The 27,658-nt window shown below is 40.7% G+C and overlaps 1 protein-coding gene across 5 annotated transcripts in view; it reads right to left on the bottom strand.

The window, feature by feature from the left end:
- RGS6 (regulator of G protein signaling 6) overlaps positions 1-27,658 on the bottom strand; it is a 549,755-nt gene that overhangs the window by 506,927 nt on the left and 15,170 nt on the right. For all 5 annotated transcript variants that reach the window (XM_045901123.3, XM_064571279.1, XM_045901122.2 and 2 more), the window contains exon 2: positions 18,003-18,106. In XM_045901123.3, the coding sequence (XP_045757079.1) occupies positions 18,003-18,086 (84 nt within the window). In that variant the 5' untranslated portion in view covers positions 18,087-18,106. The remainder of the gene's footprint in view (positions 1-18,002; positions 18,107-27,658) is intronic.

Genomic DNA, 27,658 nt, shown 5'->3' with positions numbered 1-27,658 from the left:
CCCCAAATCAGTGTACACAGAGCACAATGTTGCCCCTGGACAGCATGCAGAAGAGAAGGGGGCTAAGGAATCATAGGGTGGGCAGAGGGGGCTACTCCAGGGATGGAAGACTGGGGAGGAATGTATAGGGATTGGGGCAAAACCAGGACAGAGTGCTTGTTAAATGTGCTCAAGAACCATCTCCACTATTTAAAATTTGCTGAAAATGAGCTCTTTTAATAACTTGTGCAGCTGTAAGCAGAAGTTGTGATTAATGCTATATTCCTATGTCCCAAAGAACACAAACCTTCTTTGAAAGTGTGTTTCCCACAATTTTTCAGCCTTTTTCTGAGCAGAATACATGCAATATACCTTTCCTCATGTGGAGCCATGTGGTAAGAGGAACATGAATGGGAATCCATTATTGGTTTGGTTTGGGGCTGAAACACCAGCAACAGATGTGGTGATGAGGAAGAGAAAGAGATTGAGCAGTACACTGTACTCAACAGAGTCCCAATTTTGGGTAATGCCAAAAAATATCTAGGATGTAAAATTAGTCTCTGGAAATCAGTTTGTGATCACCATGAGGATGAACCCAAGCACCATATGCCTAGACTGTAGCACGGTCCTCTGCGAAGATTGGTTTAAGTGTCACGGCTCTATGGCTGAAGGCATGGGAAGTAGTGTGCAGGACACCAGACCCCAAGGTCAGAAGGTCTGGCTCTGCCACTAAAGGCTGGTTGACCCCACACAAGCCTCAGTTTCCTCATTTACAAAGTTTAGATAAATAGTATCTCAGGACTTTCATGAACATAATATGAAGGATATGGAGCACTGGAAGGAACTATAGAATGTAAGGTAACATTTTTTTTTCCCAAATTTATTGAGGTATAGCTGACTAATAAAATTGTACATATATGAAGTGCACAAAGTCATTAGTTGATACACATATACATTATGAAATATTTGCCGCAACAAAGTTAATTAACACATCCATCACCTCACATAGTTACCTTTGTGTGTGTGTGGTAAGAACACTTAAGATGTGCTCTTTTATGTGAATTGTTCAAGACTGTTGAATCTCAGATCTGTACCTCTGAAACAAATAATGCAATCTATGTTAAGAAAAAAAAAAAAAGGAAGAAGAAGAAGGTAGCGGGAGGGGAAGAATGAAGCGGGGGAAATCGGAGGGGTAGACGAACCATGAGAGACGATAGACTCTGAAAAACAAACTGAGGGTTCTAGAGGGGAGGGGGGTGGGAGGATGGGTTAGCCTTGTGGTGGGTATTGAGGAGGGCACATTCTGCATGGAGCACTGGGTGTTGTGCACAAACAATGAATCATGGAACACTTCATCTAAAACTAATGATGTAATGTATGGGGATTAACATAAGAATAAAAAATAAATAAATAAAAAATAAAAAGATGTGCTCTTTTAGCAAATTTGAAGTACACAATACAGTATTATTGACTATAGTCACCATGCTGTACACTAGATCCTCAGAACTTACCCAACTTATAACAGAAAGTTTGTATCCCTTGACCAACATCTCCCCAACATTCCCCCCACCCCCAGCCCCTGGCAACCACCATCTCCTCTCTGGTTCTATGAGTTCATTTTTACTTGTTTTTTAGATCCCATATATAAGTGAACTCAAACAGGACTTGTCTTTCTCTGTCAGGTTTACTCCACTCAGCGTAATGTCCTCCAGGTTCATCCCTGTCATCCCTAAAATGACAGGGGGGTTTCTTCTTTTTTATGTCTGAGTCATATCCCACTGTATATACATACCACATTTTCTTTATCCATTCATCCACTGACAAACATTTAGGTTGTTTCCCTATCTTGGTTACTGTGAACGTAAAATCAAGACCACCATGAGACGCTACCTGTTAGAATGGTCTTCATAACAAGTGTTGGTGAGGATGAGAAGACAAGGGAATCCTTATTCACTGTTGGTGACAATGTAGGTTGGGGCAGCCACTGTGGAAAACAGTATGAAGGTCCATAAAATGAAAACAGAATTACCATATGATCCAGCAATCCCACTTCTGGGTTTACAGCCGAAGGAAACAAAGTGAGTCCCCCAAAAGGATCTCTGCCCCATGTTTGTTGCAGCGCTATTCCCAGTGGTCAAGATACCACAACAAGCAAAGTGATGGAAGTTAATGTGATCACTGAGTACTGTAACTCAGTGATGAGAGCATTTTGCTGATGAGGTTGTGATAGCTCTGCTCTCACAGAGAAAAGACCAGAATGAAGCGGCTCCCCGAGTGGCTGGCCTGCTTCTTCCAGGTCACACTTAGAGCAGCACGGCAGGCGCAGGGTTTCCCACTGTGAGCCCTTCCCGCCCAGGCAGAGCGGGAATAGCACCAGTGATCTTGCAGAGATGCTGTCAGTGTGAGCCATCATGTGCCAAAGCCCTGGCCCGATGCCTGGACAAAGTGGGTCCTGGAGAAATGAGAGCCATTTGGGCATTGCATCTGAAACGTAGGTAGCTGGCGCCTATCCTACTGGGATATTTCAGAACACACAGCCCAACACTTCCAGCAGCTCAATATGCTCTTCTTCATTTAAAAAAAAAAACAACAAACAACCAACCAAATAAAATCTCTTTAATAAAGTACTGGAATAAACTCTGTGACCCCCTCAGTAAAGGAGACACGCTATTCAAGGAGTGAATGGCAGGATTCGTGTATTATTTATAGCATCATATGAGTATACCTGGTTTCCGGGTTAACTTGTATACCCATTCCCCTGCTAGACTCCCTGTGGGTTCCTAGAAATGAGTTCCCACTGGGCAGAATCACTGGGTCTTGGTTCCTATCGAAATATTGTTCCAACAAGGACATTTGCAGAGGCTTTTTCAGTCTCCCCCAAGTCCCTATAACCTGAGGCTACAAAATTCTCTGTACAGGGTCAGTTAGTAAATATTTTAGGCTTTGTCAGTCACATGGTCAATGTCTGCCACAACCACTCAACTCCTCCGTGGTCGTCACGGACAACTAATAAATGAATAGCATGGCTGTGTTTCTGCAAATCGTGATTTATGAACACTGAAATCTGAATTTTACATAATTTTCACACATCATGGAATATTGCTTTTTTTATTTTTTCCAGCCATTTCAAAATGTAAAAACCATCCTTAGCTCAAGTGCTATACAAGAACTGATATGGGGATGAGTTAGGTCCAAGGACAAGTAGTCTGCTGAACTCTGCCCTAAAATTGTAACATGTCATCGGCTCCAGTAGATTTTGTTTTCAACTACTGACTTCTCCTTCCCCAGAAGGCAGTGAAGTTAATCATTCCTTTTAGAAAGAAAAAGCTCACTCCAAACCCTTGCTGACAATTAGGCTTTATCATCTGTTTCCTGGACTAGCTCCTTGGAGGGGCTCATCCGCCTTGAGTCATTTTAACATCCAGGATCCTGCTATTGCTTGGTGGCTTTCCAGACAACACTATCACCTGTGTACCTTTTGTCTGCCATTATGTGTTGTGACTCACCAGAACATGAAAAATGGTGAAAAGAGAGGCCTCAGGACAGTCAACAAGCAGACTGGCACATTCCTAAGCTAAGAAGACTAAGTTCTTCTTACTGCTTGAAAAAAGAACATAAGGTCATGATTTCTACTGTTACTCTCTGGCCAGTCATGAGGAAAGTGTTTATTAACTGTATTGTTCAGTACCACAGTTTTTAAATATTCTAAAATATAAAATAACTAGAGACGAACAGTCCCATAGGAAAGCCACACTGTAGGAGACAATAGTAAAGGAGGGTTTCCTTCATTTATTTAGAATGCATCTGCATGGCGGACACCTGGATGACTCAGTCAGTTAAGCGTCTGACTTGTGATCTCGGCTCCATTCTTGATCTCACAGTCGTGAGTTCGAGCCCCACGTTGGGCTCCATGCTGGATGTGAAGCCTACTTAAAAAAAAAAAAAAAAAAGCATCTGCTTGGTCATTTGCCCTCAATGCCCTACAAGAGCCTAAGATAAGGACCCAGTAAGGAGGGAAGGAAGGTCTTTAACTAAGATACCCAACCCCATCCTTGCTGTCAGTCACTGAAAGGCTCTTCTTTCCTGTCTTCAAAGGGACATTAGCAAATACAAATGGATATCCTAGACTTAATTTAGGTTGCCATATATCTACCATCCCAAACACTGAAAGGAAAACCAAGCCTTCAGCACATCCTCTCTGTAGCTATGAAAAACAGATAAAATTCTAAAATTATTTTTCCATCCCTAAGATAGTGTAATAGCCAGAATAATGCCCTCCTCCCCCTCAAGATGTCTGCATCCTAACTCCCAAAACCTGTGAATACGCTCCCTCACACAACAAAAAGGACTTTGCAAGTGCGAGTAAGTTAAGGATTTTGAGATGGGGAGGTTACCCTGGATTATCTGGGTGGGCTCCATGTGATCACGGGTTCCTATAAGAGGGATGCAAGAGGGGCAGAGTTAGAGAGGGAGACACGATGGCCGAAGCAAGTCAGACGGATGCAGGGTCATGAGTTGAGAAATGTGGGCAGCTTCTAGGAAAAGGAAGGAAATGGGTTTTCCCCTAGAGCCTCCAGAAGGAATACAGCCCTGCCAAATCATTTTAGACTTCTGCCCTCCGGGACCGTGGAGAATAAATCTGTTTTGTTTTAAGCCCCTAATTTTATGGTAATTTGTTACAACAGCCATAGGGAACTAATACAGCAGCTGCTAAAAATGTCCCAGATAAAATGTAGTTTCTTACAAGTCAGCCACTTTATCTCAGTACACTTAACCCTGAAGAATGAAAGGATACTTCTACTCCTCTCTCAAGCAGGGTCCCTGAACTCCAGAACTACTGAACACTGAAATAAAATGCGATATAAAAGGGAAGGTTGAAAGGGTGAGTGGGCAGCAAGAGAACACTGCAGTCATATACAAAAAGCATTATCCACGAGGGCTGCAAAGGATGAGATAGAAATGGAATGTGCCTTATTTATAGCAAAGCCTGCCTCCCCTCCCAAGTGTGTGACAGAAGAGCTGTTTTAAAGTTTTATTCTTCAAACTTGGCTGCAGAACTTGGCTGTATCTCAGAACTGTGCTTTTGTATTTAGCTTTAAAATATAAGAAGAAACCCCATGGCTAAACTGGAGGCAGAGGTGGTGCGGGCAGGAAAAATGCAGGGGGCGGGGAGTGGAAAGAGGTTGAAATGTTATTCTTATTTAGTTAGTTGCTTAAGAAAAACAAATAGAGGATAAAATAGCAAAAGGCTTGGAAAAGTTCCAGGTTGAAAATTTCTCAAGACCCAGGCGGCGAGGCTCTCCAGATAAGGGTTGTGCTGCAAAGGCAGTCAGACATTATGTTGGGGATCTGGTTTCGAGGTAGAGAGGAAAGAATACTCTAGCCCTAATTATTAGAGATCCCCTCACCCTCTTCCTTTTTTTAAAATTTATTTATTAGAAGGAGAGTGCACTCAGGCATGAGTTGGGGGGGAAGGGCAGAGGGAGAGGAAGAAGCAGACTCCCCACTGAGCAGGGAGCCCAACACGGGGCTCGATCCCAGGACCCTGGGATCCTGACCTGAGCCGAAGGCAGACGCTTAACGACTGAGCCACCCAGGCGCCCCTCTCACCCTCTTTCTTAAGTTCAATGAACATTGACAGCAACCCAGGGAAGGCCAGCCTGTACATGCAGAAACTAATACTGACCTTCTGGAAAACAATATGTATCAGGAGTCATGACATAGGTCATGCCCTCTGACCTAGAAATTCTAAATTTTGCTAGTAATAAAAGGAACTGAATAACTAAATTACAGTATATTATCTACTCAGAATATAATACAATCTTCAAAACTTATGATGATGATGATTGTGGCACAGATTAATGCTTAGGATATGGCAGGAAAACATAAAACAGTATATTTTTTATTTTTATTTATTTATTTTTAAAGAATTTATTTATTTATTTGAGAGAGAGAGAATGAGAGAGAGCACATGAGAGGGGGGAGGGTCAGAGGGAGAAGCAGACTCCCTGCCGAGCAGGGAGCCCGATGCGGGACTCGACCCAGGGACTCCAGGATCATGACCTGAGCCGAAGGCAATCGCTTAACCGAATGAGCCGCCCAGGCGCCCCCATAAAACAGTATATACACTATTATTACCCACTAGACTAATATATATTTAATTTTTAATTTTTAAATTGAAGTATAATTAACATGTATCATATTAGTTTCAGGCATACAGTATAGTTATTCAACAATTCTATACACTTCTCAGTGCTCAATAAGTGTAATCTTAATCCCCTTTATCTATTTTACCCATCCCCTTGCCTCCCCTCTGATAACCACCAGTTTGTTCTCTATATTTGAGTCTGTTTTGTCTGTCTCTTTTTTGTTTGTTTTGTTTCTTAAATTCTACATATGAGTGAAATCACATGGTATTTGACTTATTTCCTTAGCATTACACCCTCTGGGTCCATCCATGTTATTGCAAATAGCAAGATTTTATTCTTTTTTTATGGCTGAATAATATTCTATCATATGTATACACTGCACCTGCACCTTCTTTATCCATTCATCCATGGATGGACACTTGGATTGCTTCCATATCTTGGCTATTGTAAATAATGCTACAATAAACATAGTGGTGCATATATCTTTTCAAACTAGTGTCTTCATTTTCTTTGGGTAAATACCCAGTAGAGGAATTACTGGATCATATGGTAATTCTATTTTTAATTTTTTTGAGGAACCTCCATACTGTTTTCCACAGTGGCTGCATGAATTTGCATTCCTACCAATAGCACACAAGGGTTCCTTTTTCTCCACATCCTTGTCAACACTTGTTATTTCTTGGTTATGAGTCTAGCCATTCTGTCAGGTGTAAAGTGATACCTCATTGTGGTTTTAGTTTGCATTCTCCTGATGATTAGTGATGTTAATCATCTTTTCATGTGTCTGTTGGCCATCTGTACATCTTTGGAAAATGTCTATTCAGGCCCTCTGCCCATTTTTTAATCAGACTATTTGGGCGGGGGGTTGTTGTGTTGTATGACTTCTACATATATTTTGGATAACAACCCCTTATCGAATATATCCTTTGCAAATATCTTCTTCCATTCAATCAGTTGCCTTTTGTTTTGTTGATGGTTTCCTTCATTGTGCAAAAACTTTTTATTTGGGTATAGTCCCAATAATTTAATTTTACCTTTGTTTCCCTTGCCTGAGGAGACATATCTAGAAAAATGTTTCTACAACTGTCAAAGAAATTACTGCCTATGTTTTCTTCTAGGAGTTTTATGGTTTCTGGTCTCATATTTAGGTCTGTAATCTACTTTGAGTTTATTTTTGTGTATGGTGGAAGAAAGTGGTCCAGTTTCATCTTTTGCATGTAGCTGTCCATTTTCCCAGCACCATTAACTGAACAGACGGTCTTTCCCATTGTATATTCTTGCCTCCTTTGTCATAGATTAATTGGCCACATAATTGTGGGTTTATCTCTGGGTTCTGCATTCTGTTCTATTGATCTATGTGTCTGTTTTTGTGCCATTACCATACTGTTTTGATTACTACAGCTTTATAGTTTCTTGAAATCTGGGACTTTGATACCTCCAGTTTTGTTCTTCTTTTTCAAGATCACTTTGGCTATTCAGGGTAGCCCTGAATATGATATATTATATATGTGCTAATTATATATATATATATATATATATATATATATATATATATATATATATATATATATATATATATACTACTTATATAAAATAAAAGCTGAAAGGAAATAAACCAAAATGTTAACTGTGGTCATATTCTCATGGTAGGAATATGTGAGATATTTTTTTCTGTAGTTCATATATTCTTTTGAAAATGAATTATTACTTTTAAAATGGAAAACAATGAATTTTTAAAAGGAAAGAAAGAAAATCAGTCAGGAGAAACCTCAGCATTACCAACATTTTACGAGGTGAGTTTCAGAACTAAAAATGTTTAGTGTTTTCTTGCTTCGGGTTCTCCATAAAGAACAAGGCTATTATTACACCAGGCACACCTCCTAGATTTAGTGTAATAAAATACACTGCCTCCTAAGTACGTCTACGTTTTCTTATCACCACACCTTTACTTCCACAACTCCCACCACCTAGAATCATTTCTTGGCCTTTCCTACAGAACAAAATCCTCCCCTTTCTTAAAGATGCAATTCAAGTCATTTCTCTTGAAACTCCTTCCTCCTCTGTAAGCACACCTTGTTAACACCAACCTTCCTATAATTAACTACAAACAACTTTGAAATCTCTTTTGTTTTTTTCTATGTAATTTAATTTCTTTAAAAAAAATTACAAACTTTAGAATAATGCAAACTCAGATTCAAGTCTCATACCAGTCATTTACTCCTTCTGGTCCTGTTTCCTTGCGTATAATATAGAATGACCACCAATTGCTAACAAGCCATTCTGGTGATTACATGATTCAGTGTATATGCAGTACCTAGCACAGTATCCAGTACAGAGTGGGTAGCCAATAAATCCCTATTATCTTCCTTAATCTTGCATCAGCAGGTCTGCACTGAAGAGAATACTAACGGTAATTCTCCAGACAAAAGAAAAATGATCCTAGTATTAAGCACAGAGATGTAGAAAATAATAAAGAAATGAAAACAGTAATTTTTTAGCAAATCTACACAACCATTATATTTAGCAAAGAAAACAAAAATTTTACAAAAATGGCCAAGTCCAGTAGGGTTTTTAAAGTAAAGAATATTCAATTGGACCATATGCCAGGATGTCAAGAACCATCTTCTTTTCAAGGCGATTAGTAGGTCTACCAGAACAGGGACCCAGTGACCTAACTGAGGGGTCATTCCAAATATAAATCCTATCCCCCTATGATTATTTAATTCCTTTTCAACAAATATTTGATTGATTTATATCTTTTGGTGTTATTTACCAGAGGTATGAATATTCTTTTGGCATGAATGCGTGTCTATATCTATATGTCTATCTTTGTATATTTTTTTCTGTTCCCTTATTGTAATACATTTTTAGAAGTGAGAATGTGGATCAAAAGACTTGTCCATTTTCAGTTTTGATTTCCATTGGCAATCATGTTTTTTAAAAAAATAATGCTCCTATCCCACAACGACTGAAACATTTATTTTCCCTTCACAGATACCTGCAGGCTTTTAGTTTTTCTTTTTTTTTCTTTTTTTTTTTTTAAAGATTTTATTTATTTATTTGACAGAGATAGAGACAGTGAGAGCAGGAACACAAGCAGGGGGAGTGGGAGAGGGAGAAGCAGGCTTCCCGCCGAGCAGGGAGCCCGATGTGGGACTCGATCCCAGGACCCTGGGATCATGACCTGAGCCGAAGGCAGACGCTCAACCATCTGAGCCACACAGGCGCCCCGGCTTTTAGTTTTTCTTGTTCAAAATCCTGAGAATGAGAACTTCACTCTATGGCCATTCAAGTTCTCCATAGTGCGGGAATACGCAAAGGAGTGTCAATAGTGAGAGTAATAAATTGCCAAAATGTAAAATCTGAGACTCTTTGAAACGAAATGAGTGGGGAGAGATGGGAAAAAATGAAGTGAAGCCTTGAACACGCTAAAGGCTTTCCAAATTAGAAAGCTATACTGGGGGCAACACCTCATATTAAACCACACTGAGCTACTCTCGACACTAAAAATACCATCCCTTTCATCTGCGGACACTGATACCACTAGCTGGGGCCTTGCCCACACTCCTGTCTCCTGCCAACCAAGATAATGTGATGGGGAGCTTTTCCTCTGGCAATTCCATTCCTAGGGGGAAAGGAAAACGGAACAATTTTTTCCTAAGGCAATAAAAAACTTTCAAAATACTTAATGAAAGGAACCTTAAAATACAGCTTGAACAATTAAATTAGTTACCCAGAATACTCTCTGAAGTTAGTCCTTGAAAAAAGAAAAGAAAAGAAACCCTAACTGTTCAAGACCAAAAAGCATTTGTTTGAAACATACTGACTTACCTGACTTTTTAAAGTTTTGCTTGGGTTAACTTTTTAAAAAAATTTTTTTAAAGAAAACAAAGAAGGCTATAAAAAGAATAAATAGGTAAGGAAATGTGGGTGTCTTTATTTTAGATTATGAAAGCCCTGGCATGTTAGAGCTGAAAGTACTTTCGCAATCCCCCAGCCTAGCTAACCCCTCACTTCACAAATAGCGGAACTAGCCTTGAAGCAGAAACAACTTGTGTACAGCCTGAAGTCATCTAGTGGTGCAGCCACAATCAATCAGAGACACCCTGGCCCAGTTACACACTCCTTCCATGACACTTGACTTCTCTGCACACAAGGAGGAGAAGGGCAGGCAACGCAGCTCTACAGTTATTTGGTTCAACATTTTGTTGGTTCCAGGAGATCTGACATTTCCCAGGTGTAACCTGGTGAAAAGATAACTCCTTTGCCCTCAGATTTGCCCTCCACTCTATTGGTCACCAAACCCGGTTGGTTGTACCTCCTAAACATCTCTCGAGCACATCTTTTCATCTATGTTACCACTGCCATTGACCTGGACGTCATTTTGTCCTCACCCGAATTCCTACAAAATCACCAAACCATTCTGCCCACTAATCTTACCATTTCTTTCACACCCTCTCTGCACAAGTGTTTTCTCCATACTGACCATATGACTTCCCAGCTTCAAGTTCTTTCGTGGTGACTTTCCTTATGAAGAAAAACAAGGTTTCAGTGTCTTTCCTTTGCTTTGGGGTTAATACCTGCATGAGTCACAGACTCATCAGGAAACAGATGGCACATACAAGACAATTCAAGAAAGGTTTATTTCAAAAAGGACCAAGTATAAAGAAGTGGCAGAGGATAGGAGAACCACAAGGAACACTCAGGAACCTCTGACTTGTGCGTAAACCCCTCACCTAGCAGTGGACCTAGTCACCTGCTCCTAACAGAAAGGATATAGAATGTTATGTCCAAGATTAGATTATAAAAGAGTGAAACTCCCACCCCCACCCCCCTTTCTGCCTCTTCTTCCTTGCTCACTCTGATAAAACAAGCTGCCTTGTTGTGAGCTATCCTGTGGAGAAACACATGTGGCAAGAAACTGAGAGTGGCTCCAGTCAACAGTTAGTGAGGAACTGAGGCCATCGCTCCCACAGCACTCGAGGAACTGAATCCAGCCAACACCCACATGAGTAAGCTTGGAGTGGGCCTTTCCTCAGGTGAGCCTTCAGATGAAACTGCAATCCCAGCCAACATCTTGATTGTGGTCTTTGTGAGAGGCACTGACCCAGAGGACCCACCTAAAATTACTGACCCATGGAACCTATGACATAATCAATGTTATGCTTAAGCCAATTAACCCCATCACATTTTGGGGTAATTGGTTATACAGCAATAGAGGACTATACAAAACTGGAGCCACCCTGATGCCCAAAAAAGATGAAGAGAAGAAAAGGGTATCAGGACCAGAGAACAATGATCTTCAGTCGAGGGGCATGGGCAGTGCAAGACTCTACAGAGAGGGAGCCACGGCAAGGGACGCCCTGGCTTTGCTCTTCTTCCTCCCTCCCATCTCTCCCCAGGCTTCTACTGACCAAACTTGATTCAAAGCCAGAGATCCCAAGAGCCCTGCAGATGAGTCTACTTCCTGGGGCAGAGAGCAGCACATTCCAGTAGAACGTGGATGTGCAGGTACAAAGGGAAGATATATGATGTCCTAAATCTTTGGCAGAATATGTAAGGTCTTTTGTGATCCAGCCCTAATCTCCCCAGCCAACTTTATTTCTCAACCTCCATCACATATACGTAGCTCCAAGAAAACAGCCACTTGAAGTTCCCAGAACTCAGTTTATAACATCGCAACTCTGTCCCTTTCCATGTGGTAGTCCTTCTGCCTCCTACACTTCTTTTTCCCCTTCTCTGCCATGTTAATTCCTATTCATCTTTCACGAATTAAGGCAGGTGCCAAATCCTCTGGATGTCTTCTATGACATCATCATCCTCTCTCTTGATATTCGTGACCTTTCTACCTCCTTCCACATTCCTCAGCTCACCTCTCACCAACTGCCTCTTGCAATTGTCTAGTTACCCATCTCTGCCCCATTAGCCTACAGGTTTTGTCAGGGCACAGACTTCATCTTGCATTCCTAGCATCTGGCATGCAAATGACACTAATGCATATTTGCTGATTAAATTATTGCTAATATTCACTGTGCCTTGGTCACCAGGATCTATAGATTCCCTGACTCTCTGTTGTGCTGGCCACTCCCACTGCCTTCCATGAATTCCAAAACAATGTCCTGTTCCCAGCTTGTTCATCAGGCTTGCCTCTTCCAGGCTAGATTTTTTCCCCTTCTTGCTGCATACCACTGCCTGTGTAACTAAAATAGTGCTACATTTACTTTTTGGAAATATGCCTAAAGCAACTTCTATGCAGGACTGCAAGGGTCCTAGGACATTAGGGAAAGTGACCTTGGAGTATCAGGGCAACACAAAGGCAAGACCCGAATTCCAGCAGAGGAGGAATAAATAACTGGAAACTAACAAGTGAAGGAAGCCAGCAATGACATGCAAGAACATTGGCTTTTTCTTCTTTCTCTAAGACTTCTAATTCATCCCTAACACTATGTATTACTGACAGTATCCAGTGCTACCATTTAAACACTGTTCCTGCTATCTGTCTAAGGTACAATCAGTACCAGCAAAAAATACCTGGACAAACGTCTTAAATGTTACCAGTGAGCCAAAGAAACAAGTCGCCACCAAGAAAATACTTTAACTGTTGAATGTTAAATCATTACAAGTACAGTTTTTCTCTTGATGCCTAACTACATTAGGTTTTATCTCAATCCAGTTTAGGTTACCTAAGACTGTTTAAAATATTTCCGGAAAAGTTTGAAAGACCCTTAATTATGTCTACAGTCTCACAACATTGTTTTGACATCAGGGAAGTTTATTATCTTCTAAATGGTTATAAACTTACAGAGAAACTGGTAAATCATTGCAGAAAAGTATGTTTACAATATTTAGTCCAATCCCCTCATTTTACAGAAGAGGAAATGAAGCCAAAGTAATATTTTATTTATTACATTGATGGGTTACTAGGTACACAGGGTTCATTTTATCATGCTTCTTTCTACTTTATGTGGACACTGAATATATTCTTTTGGTGTAAGAAGTATTTTGTGGTTGGGAAGGAAGGAGGAAAAGAAAGGAGAGAGGAGGAAATCAAAATAAGAAACAGAGCTAGGAAAATGAAGTTGTTGATCCAGAGAACCAAAGCATTAAGCGTGGGAGCTGGGGCCAGATATCCAGAGCAATCTGCTCCCTGTCTGGCATCTTCCATCACACTGTACTGCATCATGACCCAAGTCTGGGTCAAGTTAAGCTACAATTTTCTCTGTCCAACTACCATCTAATTGCCCAGAGTTGTACCAAATCAAATTACCAGTCAAGTTGGAAATTTCTCAAGAGACATTATTAACACCACTCAGAGAACTAAACAAAATCGGAAAGCAACTTACTTATACTCAAAAGAATTCTGAGTTTATAAAAGAAAGTAAAGATTTTAGAAAATCTTTACCCAAGAAACAAGAGCACCAGCAAGCAGAAGGAAGTTTTAGCATTTACCAATGTTCAAAGTTAACCCAAGTCAAATCTCTGAAAATAACCATGAAAAGCAAAGATTTGCTGCACAGTATTTTCATTTATTTAATTCATCCAAAGTCTGTTGAGCCCCAACAATGTGGCAGTGGTAGTCTGTGGCTGATAACATGACGGTGGAAGGGACACCAACAGGGAGTCAGGCTACCTGGACACAATCATGGCTTCACTGGGAAACTGCTGAGTAACCTGATATAAATTACACACTCTCTCCATCCTTCAGTTTGCTCATCTAAATGAGGGTGTTACTAAAATCCCTTACTTGTAAGTCTATGACAGGAGATTGGTCCTTCTACATCTGAGAGATTTATAAATAATTATAAAATCAAAAACCCACTTCAGAACATCAACTTTCCCATTACTTTGCCATGTGTACTCTACCTGAATATTGTAAAAGATAAGTAAGTGTGTTTAAAACTCAGATTCCTAGGGAGCACCTGGGTGGCTCAGTCGGCTAAGCGTCTGCCTTCAGCTCAGGTCCCGATCGCAGGGTCCTGGGATTGGCCAGTGTCAGGCTCCCTGCTCAGTGGGGACTCTGCTTCTCCCTCTCCCTCTGCCCCGCCCTCCTCCCTCTCTCTCAAATAAATAAAATCTTTTTAAAAAAAATGTTTTTTAAAGATTTTATTTCTTTATTTAAGGGAGAGAGACAGAGAGAGCATGAGCTGGGGGAGAGGGACAAACAGACTCCCCTCTGAGCAGGGAGCCCGATGTGGGGCTCGATCCCAGGACCCCAGGATCATGACCTGAGCTAAAGTCAGATGCTTAACTGACTGAGCCACCCAGGTGCCCCTTAAAATTTTTTAAAATAAAAAATAAAATAAGACTCCGATTCCCAGGACCCAGTTCAGACCTATGAAACAAAAATATCTTGGTGAGAGGGATCCTTTGAGGATCAATATTTTTCTAAAACACCCCTAAGTGATCTGATGTTCAGCCAGGTTCAAATATCATCCCTATATTGGGCAATTCAATGACCCAGGATTTTTCAGATCCAAGAATATAAAAAAGGTTAACAGGGTCTGGGTGACTTAATGAATAATTAAGGTTTTCTCTTAAATAGATTTTTAATGTGACCAATACATTTTTCACATACACCTCCAATCCAAAATGTGAATGTGAAGGATGAAAAACTAAACCAGAAAGTCTGTTCCACGCAATAAATAAATCATGCCTTGGGAAAGTACAACTTCTCACAATTAATGACACAGAAAACATGAAAAGAAAATGAAAAGGATTCTGAGAATGTAGGCTTAAGAAACCCACCCATCATTACTCATATGTCAGAAGGTGACCATCCTAAATGGCATTTAAAAGTCGCAACAACATCATGGACATAATCATCCCACTTATTACTCGGAAGTTTACCCGAAAGCTCCATTTCTCTAGATTTGGCTTTTTAAATGTCAGCATCTGAATCAACACAACACAGTCCAAGCAAAAACTTCACACTAAAAACATCTGACATGAGTAAGAAACAACAAACAAGAGAAAGAAAACAAAAAGGAAAGCACTATTTGCATAACTTTTAATGTAAGTTTCTGTTGTAGACCTCTAAAAAAAGGTTTGGTTTTAGAGTTTACAACCTTGAAGAAACCATTACAGAAGAGGACTTCCATAGCAAATGTTTTGAATTGACCTTGGTTTCAAGGTTTAATCTTTACTGACACCTTGAGGATAGTGTCCTGCAATATTGGTTGTATTGGTTGTAGCCAATGGCTGGTCCACAGCACTGCTAATAGAGAACTAAGTAAATAACCCATGGTTGAAACGCAACCAGGATTTAGTCAAATGAACTAGGTTTAAATGATTCCAGGTCCTAGACCCATACTAAGCCATGCCTTGTTTCTAATAGATCGAACAGATGCAATATCCCCTTTATAGCAATTAACTAATATAGCAAATAACATGAACACATGCATACCCCACACACAAATTTGTCATAAGTAAGCAAGATATATTTCCAATATAGAAACCAAATGGCTAGTAGTCATATCTCTGAAGAACTACAACAATCGACAACTTTGTATCTAAATTAAACCAAAAAAGAGTCCCCTCCTACCACCTAAAAAGTAAAAATCAAGTTCCCACAAACCTGAAGGAAGTTTTCCTTTCAACATAATATCAAACATTCTAGTAGAAATGTGTTTGGGTTGCATGACCTTTACATTTCCTACCAACCTTTAATAACCCATTGGTTTATAATCTCCTGAACAACATAAAAATAATTGAATTTAAATTTTAAAAAATTGTATTGTTTTCCTGTGTCTTAAAAAAGCAACTCACTGTATAAACATACTTTAGTCAACTTATTAATAGCACCAACATTTATACATTTTGTAATTTATTTCCCCTCCAAATGACACTGTCTTTATAAGACCTAAAGATAAAAGAAAAGGAGCATTCACTATGGACCACAACCATGCAAAGTAAGATATGAAATGCCTCATTTACTTTATCTAAATGCATCTTCATAATGACCCCACAAGGTACTATCCTTCCTCCCACCTTTTTTTCTTCTTTTTAAAATGAAGAAACTGAAGCTCACAGAACTCAAGGTCACACCACTAGGAAGTAGTAGAGTTGCAATAATTTTAACCTAGGTGTGATTCCAAAGCTCACATTTCTATGAGCTTGGCATTAGGGTTTCCCAGCATGGGGTGGGTTAAGAAGGTGATGATGAATAAACATCTTTCTATTCTGTATGCTTCACTAATTGGTTAGCCCTGTTAATCTCTTTTTTCTTTACTACAACTTAATAGGCATCTCTGTTAGAGAAGGGTTACCTAAGCATTCTCTTACAAAGCAAAGGATTAAGAAATTTGATACTCAAAGCAAGATTAGTTTGAGTTCTCTATAAGGAAAGAGACAAATTTACCATATTGGTCATCCAGAAATATCTAGTTCAACCTTGCCCATGTGATTAGCAGAGATCAAACACAGTCTTGCAAAATACACAGAACCCAGCAGACAACTCAAATATTTAGTGAAACGAATGCACATTAACTCATTTTCCTTATTAATATGTAATATAGTTAGGTTAAATTTTCACACATATGCAAGACTTAAAAAGGTGTATTAATAAGAAGCAGTTATTCCCTCAAATTCAACATGTGCACAAATAAAACTTATGTGCCATAGTTCCTTCCTATCCCTATTTGAATTAATGGCATCAATGTCTTTCTATACCCAAGGTCAAAACGCAGTCATCTTTGATTCTCTATTCCCCTTCTAATTCTATATTCATTCAGTTTCCAAGTCATTTTTACTCTTTAATCCCTTTGCTCAGTCTCACTCAATTCTGAGGGTTATTTCCCCCGCTAGATTAGTGTCCTCCTTACCTTTCTCACAGAGACAGAAATACCAATCCCCCCCCACACCAGAACCTAGAATCTGCCTTCATAATAATGCATCTGGCACACTGGGGCAAGATTCATAATCCCAAAGAGATATTAATTTTATAACTCCTAGCACAAATTTTTTCATGATTAAATTGCCTAGGATTCAACGTTCTAAAATCTGGCTACATCCAGACTCTTCCCAAAATCTTACCTCAATTACTCCATGTAAGTCACCTATGTCTCCAAGCTCACTGGTTCTGGTTGCTGTTCACCTTCTTCAGCTCCTTCCCTTTGCTGAACGTATCTCACCACCTGGAATGTTGTTCTTCCTTTCTGTTTTCCACATAAAACAGTCCTGCTCATCCTTTAAAACGGAGTTCAAAGACCACCCCTCCGCCAGTCCACACCTGGCCTCGAGCCTGGAAGTAATCACCTACTCCTCTGATTTCATATAACACTCTATTTGCACTTCTCTTTTGGAAATTGACACTTAGATTACTACAGTTATTTGTGTACATCTTATGTCTCCTACCAACTGCAAACATCTAATACATGCATACCTCTGTATCTCCCACAGCATCTAGACCAGATCTTGTACCTACTGTGGGTTCAAAAACAATTGATAAATGTCACACAAAGGCTTTTACCTCACATGAGAATATATCTCCCTCTGCATTGCTTAGGCAAACTTTGCATTTAAAGAAAACCAAATCGGGGGCACATGGCTGGCTCAGTCTGTAGAGCGTGCAACTCTTGATCTCAGGGTTGTAAGTTCAAGCCCCACACTAGGTGAAGAGATTACTTAAAAATAAAATCTTTAAAGTAAACCAAATCATATTTTTCAAGTATGACAAACCTAAGTTCCTTGAATTTTAGAACTGGAAAAACAGAGGATATGAGAAGAAAACGATATTCATTTATCAGTCAAGGCAGTTTAGGCAGAAAACATTTGTCAAGTTGTCAACCATCAGTCAACCCTACACAAAACACAAAACACACACACACACACACACACACACAGGCAGCACCCCTAGCATTTAACGAGAGGCCTTACTTTTCGGTAGACTATCATATTTGGAGAACTCTCCTCTGGGTCAGCGATCCCCACTGCTCTTTGATCCCCAGATCCCTGAGCCATCCCGGATATCTTCACTCACACTGCAAAAATAAATGAACAGATCATTAAGACATGAAGATATTATATAAAGAAAGCTCTACAATGCAAAGAAGTTAAGTATCTTTTGGCAGGTGATACAAAAATAAAACATGATGAATTTATTTCTCCTCATTAATTTAAGCAGTATTTTAAAAAATGTTTAGGGGATAACTGGGCTCTTGTTATCCACATACATTAGTCTAATCCCAAGCAACTTATTCTTTATTTTCAGCCCAGAATCATGCACCCTAGGGGTGAGTTTATGCCAGTCCTACATAATCTTCTGAAGACAGATGAAGCCAACCATCTTGATGTTGATTTCGTCTTACCAGACTCACTTTCTGATTAACTCTATGCATTAAAATCTGAATAGTTTAGTCACCATACAGTACATCATTAGTTTTTGATGTAGTCTTCCATGATTCATTGTTTTCATATAACACCCAGTTCTCCATGCAATATGTGCCCTGCTTAATACTGTACAGTGACTAACATAACAAAAAAATATCTGAATATTTTATCAGGGAAATGCAAATCAAAACCACAAGGAAATACCGCTTCATACCCACTAGGATGGTCATAGTAAAAAGGAAAAACCTGAAATAACAAGTGTTGGCAAGGATGTGGGGAAATCTGAACACCTGTACCTTGTTGGTAGGAATGTAAAATGGTTCAGTCGCTATGAAAAAACAGTTTGGTGGCTCCTCAAAAGTTAAACGTAGAATTACCATATTACCTGAAAATTCAACTATAACCCCAAAGAACTGAAAACAAACACTCAAACAAATACTTGAACACAAACATTCACAGCAGCACTATTCACAATTGCCAAAACATGGAAACAATTCAATGTCCATCAACTGATGAATGGATAAGCTAAATATGGTCTATCCCCACAATGGAATAAAATTCACCCAGGAAAAGTCATAAAGTATTGATACATGCTACAGTATAGATTTATCTTGAAAACATTACGCTTAATGAAAGAAGCCAGACACAAAGATCACTGCGATGGACTGAATGTTTATGTCCCCACCAAAATTCACATGTTGAAATTCTAACCCCCAGTGTGATGTACAGCCTACTGTACATCACAGCCTACTGTACCCCCAGTAGGAGGTACAGCCTTTGGGAGGTGATTAGTGCCCTTATAAAAGAGACCCCAGAGAGCTCCCTTCTACATGTGGGGACACAGTGAGAATAAAGCCATCCATGAACCAGAAACCAAATCTGCTCAAGCCTTGATCTTGGACTTCCTAGCCTCCAGAAATATGAGAAATAATAGGTCATTCCCAACCTTGCTGTTATTAACACAGTTTTCTAGGTGGGAGATAAGCCAGCCAATCTGTGATATTCTATTATAGCAGCCCGAACAGACTAACACAGTCACATACTGTGTGATTCCATTTACGTGAAATATCTAGAATAGGTAAATCTATAGAGACAGGAAGCAAATTGGTAGCTACCAATAACTGGGCGGAGGATGGAATGGGGTTACCGCTTAATGGATATGGGGTCTCCTCTGGGATAATGAAAACATTTTTGAACTAGATAGGGGTGATGGATGCAGAATGTTGTGTGAATGTGTTAAATGCCACTGAAATGTATGCTTTAAAGAAGTTAATTTTATGTTATGTGAATTTAACCTCAATTAAGTAAAATGAATATTTTTAATTTGACCTTTTTAAAAAGTGTGAAAAGATATCAGTGTAACAGTGACAGCATATGGAATTTTTGAGAAAAGAAGTTCAGTGCTTGGTATCACCCTATATTTGCTGTGCTACTTCGTACAAGTTAAATAACCTATTGGGTTCTCTTTGTTAACTTTCTTTTAAAACAAAATGTTGAATGCCTGCTGTGTACCCAGAACCATGCCAAGGCACCTCCCTTGACATTGCTCTCATCAGCAAAATGTGAATTCCACGGAGTACTCACAGGGACGGGTCCGATAAACTGAGTATAAACGTATCATATAAAGCCAAAGAAGTCCTATACAAATGTTACCACTAAGCTAAGAGCCTGCCTGGGTTATTTGCACAAAATTCATAGGCTTTTCAACAAGGAAACTTTTATAAATACCATAGTTGACAGAAAAGGCCATTTCAATTCAAAATAAAAACTCAGGAAAGATTTTATTGTAAAATAAGTTGGTACCAAAGGTCATTCCATAAAAGCCAATTTGGGTGGGAGATGGGCAAGAGACAGGAATTTGTCATTTGTGCTAAGAATTTAAATGCCCACAGTATACCATTTGAATGTTGCTTGCTTTCTTCATCATTTGTGAATTAAGATGCATTTTAAAAGTCAGATTACATGAAGAGATAAAGAACATCATTCTCTTATCCCCACTCACTGTAATGTCAGGGTTTCCATTAATATAGTGCTACATGGAAACGCTGATTATTAATTCCCATCAGTGGCTTTTAAAGTTAAATGAACAACACACTGTTTTATTTTTAAACAGCTACTTATTTGCCTACTCCTTTGCCTGAATACAGAATATGACAGAGCATGAAAAACAAAAATTGAGTCCATTTATGTCTGCTCATTTATCTATGTAATAGAGCCATTTGGGGTTTCTGGCTTTATTTGTAAATGAACACTCGGACTTTAATGAGCCTATTATCTCCCACCTAGAAAACTGTGTTAATAACAGCAAGGTTGGGAATGACCTAGGAACAATCCTTCCGGCCCTGCCTTGGCCTTTCGCTGGCTGCCCCCTGCCCCCTACAGAAACATTTCTGGTGTTACAACAGGCTGAGAGTTCAGGACTGGGACTTCAAACTACCAAGTGCTGGCAGACAGTCTCTGTGGTAGGAATTTCAGTGAGTCTCGTATGTAGTAGAAAAGCTTCTATTTTTGGTTCCTCTAGCAGCTCATTTTGAAACTCAATGTCATCTAACTTTTCTGTGTCTAGAAAGAACCATTTCTAAAATAGTGACCTAACCACTTTCCAGCCCATGTGTCAACAGTTGTTACAGAAACAGGGTGCAAAACCCACACAGGTAAGGAGGCTATAATTACATTCATTGACTATGAAGCTAGGGTTTGTGACATTAAAGGGCTAGATTCTCATTCATTACAATACAGGATGAAATATTTATTTTTACATGGAATACGATAGAAATGAAATAGGAATATCTTAAATTTCATGGTAGCGAAAACCCAAAAACTTCTTCATGTTATTTATATGTACTGTGTGTATATGCACACAGTAAATAATTCAGGGCCTTTTATCTTAATATTTGAAGAATGTGAATGTTTTCCTGAAAGCACACCACTAGACTTCAACAGAAAGAAAATACATCATGTCTTACAGCTAACAAAGGGGAGAACTGAAAACATGTTAAGAGCTTGAGTTTTTAAGTCCCCAAGAAGAGACAGGTAGCTCAGGGGTTACCAGCTGGCATCTGTCATCAGACAGATCCACATCTGAATTTACGCTCCCCCACTTACAAGCAGTGTGATCTGGGGCAAGTTACTTCACCTCTCTGTGCCTTTGCTTCCTTAGCTGTCACCAGAGTCCCCACATAGTGGAAAGCCTTCTGAACTGAGTGGCCTGGTTCCCCCACCTGATTTGCAATTAAGTGTCAGAACCAGGTCAAGCCACAGCCTCTCTGGACTGCAGGTGGACAACAGCTGTAAAAGCCTGCATCTTCACTATTCCTTCCCGCTCGGTCCTAGAGCCTCAGAACTTCACATTTCTAACTTTCCCTCAAACGCTCATCAGAATGTTCCATACCACCTCTCTTCACTCAATACTGCCCATATCCTAGCCCGTGTTCTCTGGTCATGGCAGGGCTCATGCTGAACTTGTCAGAGAATCACAGAACTGTTGGAGCAGAGCGTCCTCTCCCAGACTCAGCATCCCTCCCCTTGAAGTGATTTCTGTAATACCATCACCTACCACAAGGAGCGGTGGGACTCAACATTTCCTCGAGCAAACGCACTGAGCATCTGCGCAAAAGGCTGCATGCTAGGCCCTGGAGACATAAAGATAAATCAGACACAGATGTTCTCATTAAAGTGTTCCGAGTCCAGGAGGGGGTTCAGGCATGTCCACAGAAGCAGGACATCTTAACGTGTGGGTGTTTAGCTATGCTGGCACAGGGCAAAACCTGGCAATGGAGATCAGAGGAGAAGGATGAATAGGAGTCTGGGGGAGGCAGCAGAGGCCATTCCAGCCTAGGGGACAACATAGGCATGGCCCTTTGAAACCCCAGCAGCAGTAGGCACCCAAGAGAAAAAAAACATGAAGACAATCTGATCTCAAGAAGATTAAGTGGAACAGTCAAATGTGGGGTTAGAAATAACAGGGCTTTGCACCTCTCTTTGTTTACTCATTTATCAGGGATCTCTACTAAAGGCAGTTCTGCTTGGGTGGAGTCTTTGTTGGTGGGGTTCACCCCTCTATACCCAGCACCTAGAACAGGGCATGACACATAGTAGATACTCAAATATTTTTGAATGAATGAAGAAACTGATAAGATTCTACCAAGATGCAGTGTACTCCTTTTGGAACATTCATCGGGATAACAAGCCATTAAAACTGCCCCACCAAGGCGGCTCTTTATTGACAAAGACCTATGTACGAAATCACACTTTTCCACAGGGTTTATTGGTATGGGTCAGCCCTGAACTCAGGAATCCACGAGCTATTTATTTACTTATTTGAGAGAGAGAGAGAGTGCGCGCACTGGCCCAAGTGGGGGGTAGGGGCAGAGGGAGAGGGAGAGAGAGAATCTTAAGCAGGCTGCACACCCAGCACGGAGCTGACATGGGGCTCGATCTCACAACTCTGAGATCATAACCTGAGCCGGAATCAAGAGTCGGACACTTAACCGACTGAGCCACCCAGGCACTCCATCCATGAGCCATGTAGATAAGAAGGAATATGTGGGAGGATGGAAAGTATAGTGAGGAGAGACCCTGTGAATAACAGAACAATTGAGCGTCTCTGACTCAAACTCTGATTAGTAAATCTTCTGCAAATCAGGACTGCAATTTACTCCATGTTGTGTGTGTAGCTTGCAGTTACAACAAATACGAGCTGTTTCCTTTGTAATGCCGGCCCCTCTGGAGCAAGCCAAGCCTAGGGTCCAGCAGATAACAGTGCTGGACCCAGCAGGTAGAAGGACCTCAGTGTGCAAAAGAAAGGGGCTTTGAAGTCAGGGCGGAAATAGCACCTCGGCTCTGGCTACACCAAGCCTGCTGGGTAGCCTCTGACAACTGACTACCTCCCCATACTGCCCCCAACTTCCAGCTCTTCACCTGGAAGATGAGAACCCTCATCTTTGCAGAGCTGTTTTTGAAGAGGAAATAAAACAAGGCATGCAAATTCCCTAGTGCAGAATGAATGTCGCAACTGACCAGCAGTCTGGTTTCATGAAATCCCAGGCCACCAGCATCAAGATGGTTGGAGAAACCCTTCCCCCACCTCAGGGATTCAGAGATGAAGCCACCAGCTGTTTAACAAGCTTCTCCGGTGATAGTGACTCACAGCTAAGAGTCAGACCACTGCAGTGACACTCCAATACCACTAAGATCAGCATCACATGCAGCTAAAAGCCTTCAACATCATGCCTGCCCCTCTTGGTGTCTAGCTCTCAAAACCCTATTCAGGGAGATATCTTGCCGGAGAGGTAATCAAAGCCTGACTGTAATATAGTCTGAATATTTGTGCTGCCAAATAAGAATTTCTGTTGATGTTATTTCCTCTCCTCCATATTGTATCAACTTCACATTGTTTGCCTCAGCCCATTAAAACCCAGTGGAGGGGCGCCTGGGTGGCTCAGTTGTTAAGCGTCTGCCTTCGGCTTAGGTCATGATCCCAGGGTTCTAGGATCGAGCCCCACATCGGGCTCCCTGCTCGGCGGGAAGCCTGCTTCTCCCTCTCCCACTCCCCCTGCTTGTGTTCCCTTTCTCGCCGTGTCTCTCTCTGTCAAATAAATAAATAAAACCTTAAAACAAACAACAGCAACAACAACAAAAAAGTGGATTTTTTTTCTGACATCAGCAATGTTAAGCACTTCAGGAAAAAAGATTTATAAGATGTGTGCTAGCTCGGTAGTACAAGCTTGTTTATATAGCTCTAATCTGACTGAGTGGGCAGGAACCTCCAGGGGGAAGAAGAAAGAACAACATCTCTGAAGAACAAATATCTCTTTCTGTTTAACAGGTCTGCCAACGTGACATATATAGACCAACTCAAAGTCCAGATGCTCAGTGACACAGCGAGAGTCAGCTTCATGTCCCACACCAACGATCTTAAAGCAAGGTGCTAAAGCTCAAGTCCTAAGGGCCAATTTTGTTGGCCATGCCAAGGCACCCAGGATTCTACTGGGATATAGTCACTTGATCATTTCAGGACATCAGTTAGCATTCGGTGGTTCCCAAAAGCTGGCCCAAGGACCTGAACCAGGCTAGTAGCCGCAGAATCACCTGGGCTTGACTCTAAAGATACACGTCCCCGGGTCCCATGCTCCGGAAATTCCGATCTGGTAGGCCTACGGTGGCCCTATACTTACTTAGCCTCTCTGAGCCTTGGTTTCCTCATCTATAAATGGAACAAACACCAATCACCGGTATCAGGGGTTCTCAGCCTTGTCTACTTCTCAGAATTGCCCAGGGAAGGTGTCACAGCAACTCCAACAGGTGACTATTACTATTCCCACTCTACAGATGAGAAAACTGAGGCCCAAGAACATAGGCAACTTGCCAAAAGTAAAGTAGCTTGTCAACCAAGAAACTAAAATCCAAACCTAGGACTGACTCCGATGCCCACATACTTTCCAACTTGTCAGTCTTGGTCTCCAGTGACCTCACCCATATAAAGTATTCAAAACGAAATTTTGTAAATATACAAAATTTAAGTATATGCTTAAATATAAAGTCGTTAGCACCTCTATATTACATATAAAGTTCTTAGCAGTAGGTACTTCTGGTACATAGTACAACTTGCACATAGTAGGTCCTCAACAGATGGTGTGGTTCCTGACTTCCACTTCCTAGTGTATTGGTGAAGTTGACTTCCCCATACCAACCTGTCCTCAAGACATAGACATAAATACAATCCTCTTTAAGTTGCCACAGCTGCCTTACAGCCTAACCAAACTAATTTTTGTTAAAAGCTGCTTAGAAAGATATTTTTGCATTCTTCATATTAAACAAAAGTCCTAAAAAAATTAAACTGGGAGAAGCAGAAAGTTTTTCACATAACGGGATGTGCTTGACCATGTGATGCGGTTCACGGTCCTATTACCGCAATTACCGCTCAGAGTTCAGGTCCACCCAGGCATCCTCTCTCTTGACCCCACACAGCTCTGGATACTCCCAGACCCTGCCACCTCCCCATCCATTCTTCCTGCCTTTCAAACTCTTCTTCTATAAACAGTATGGCCACTATGGTCTTCCACCTTCCCTCTGAACTTTGACCTTCAGGGACCTTCATGGAAACCTGGCTTCCCCCAAAAACACTCCCCTCACCCTAGAGCCCAGCTGTTCTCATCCCACATATCTCAAACCAGAAAGTAAGATAAGCATCCTCTTGCTTCCCCATTGGTGCTTCAAACAATTTCTCTCCCGTCTTCCTACGCAAATCCCTGCTCTTGTGACACTCAGACCATCTAGCTATGCCACTTTCTACCCATGCTCACTACTGTTTCCTGGCTTTTCATTTCCTGAGTACTCTCACTTCCAGTTCTGAGGTTTTCTTCTCTATCCCTCACTCCTTCATCAATCTCAATGACTTGAACATCAGAGTCAAAGACCTAGCTCGAAGGCTGGTTCCTCCATCCTTTTATTTCCCCACCTGAACCCTTTTCCTCCACCCCCCTTCCTCAGCCACTGTCTCACATGGCCACATGCTGAACCCCATCATCAGTGGTGACTGTACCACCTCAAATACCAGTTCACTTACCAGTTCTTTCCAGTCCACTTACTCTACTTTCACTGTACACATTTTTCAAACTTCTTTAGACATTTCAATCCATGGAATTCACAAGTTGTTTACCCTCCATTACTACTCCTCCTCACTCTGCCTTCATGTCCCTCTCTTACTGGGCCCATCGTCTTAGCCACTCAGTCATACCCTTGCAAATATCCTCAATGGCCTCAATATGCCCTTTCTGTGGCAGATTTCCAGACAAAACTCTGACACCAATGGAACCAGAACATCCACCACACAATATCCATATAATATCTCAATATCCAAGCTCACACCCAAGCAGGTGCACTCTTTGTGGTGGGCGTGAGGAAGAAATCACACAACCAGACTGACCTGGCTGCATTTTACATGCATGAGCACAAACTTTAAGTTAATCAACGCTGCCTGTCAAATCTAAGATGTTTTCCCACCAAGTTTGCTGTCTCCCTGTCTGAGTCGGCTTTCTCATATCTTTTTTTTTGTTCAAGCTTCACACACAGTCTCAGTTGAGAGGCTCACTTCAAAATTCACTGAAGAAATGGAAATCAGCAGAAGGCAAGTCTCTCATCTTGAGGCACCCTCACCTACACCATGTTCTTTGACTTCCCTCCTCTTGCAATAGAAGTGTTGCTGTATTTACTAAAGGGAAGTCACTCCACTCTTGCTCTTAATTGGAAGACGACAGAACATTCCTTCTCACTTATCTCCTACCACCACACTAACGGGGCTCCAGTATGATAACAGTGGATTACAGCTCAAACATCTGCAAGACGCAAACTCTCTGAGGACTTCTTAGGGAAACCTAAAGTCAGGAGAAGAGACGCAAACAAGAACACGAGGAGAATTTGAAGTTTCTAGCACCTACAGCTATAGCAAACATTAAACACAGTTCAACTCTTGGCCAAGGTAAACAAAGCCTCACACTAAGGGCCTAGTTACCTTAAAACCCATTACTGGATATACCGTGTTTGGCTTTTGACAAAAAATTACAAGGCATACATAAGGCAAGAAAAACACAGAAAGGACAAGCAATCCTCAGAACCAGATTCAAGACAGAGATGTTGAAATTATCAGACAAGAAATTTTAAATAACTATGATTAAATATGTTACAGGCTCTAAAAGAAAAAGTAGATAGTAATGAAAGCAGAGGGATAGAAACTTAGAAAAAAAAAAACCCTCAAAAACATAAATGCTAAAAGTCAAAAACACTGTAACAAACGAAGAATGCCTTCCAAGGGCTCATGGTAGACTCAAAATGGTCCAGGAAAGAATCAGTGAGCCTGAAGGTCAATAGAAGCTTCTCAAACTGAAAAAAAGAGAGAGAGAAAAAGAAGTTTTTAAGAATGGAGACAGAATATCCAAGAACTATGGCACAATATCCAAAGGTATAACATAGGTGTAATTGGAATACAACAAGCATAACAATAACATATGCCTTCTGATCAGAGACCACACAAGAGCAAGGGAGTGAAGTGAAATAGCTAAAATATTGAAAGAAAAAACACCAAATGAGAATTCTGCATCTAGTGAGATTCTTCTTCAAAATGAAGGATAAGATAAATTTTCTCAGACAAATAAATAACGAGTAAGTTTATCACTAGCAGATTTGCCCTTCAGGAAATGCTAGCA

The sequence above is a fragment of the Mirounga angustirostris genome, unplaced genomic scaffold (genome assembly GCF_029215605.1).
Source record: "Mirounga angustirostris isolate CCGP_5_RB_7025 unplaced genomic scaffold, mMirAng1.0.hap1 SCAF_9, whole genome shotgun sequence".
Classification (NCBI taxonomy): Eukaryota; Metazoa; Chordata; class Mammalia; order Carnivora; family Phocidae; genus Mirounga; species Mirounga angustirostris.
The sequence above is the reverse complement of the archived record's forward strand: the minus strand, read 5'-3'. Positions and strand labels throughout refer to the sequence as shown.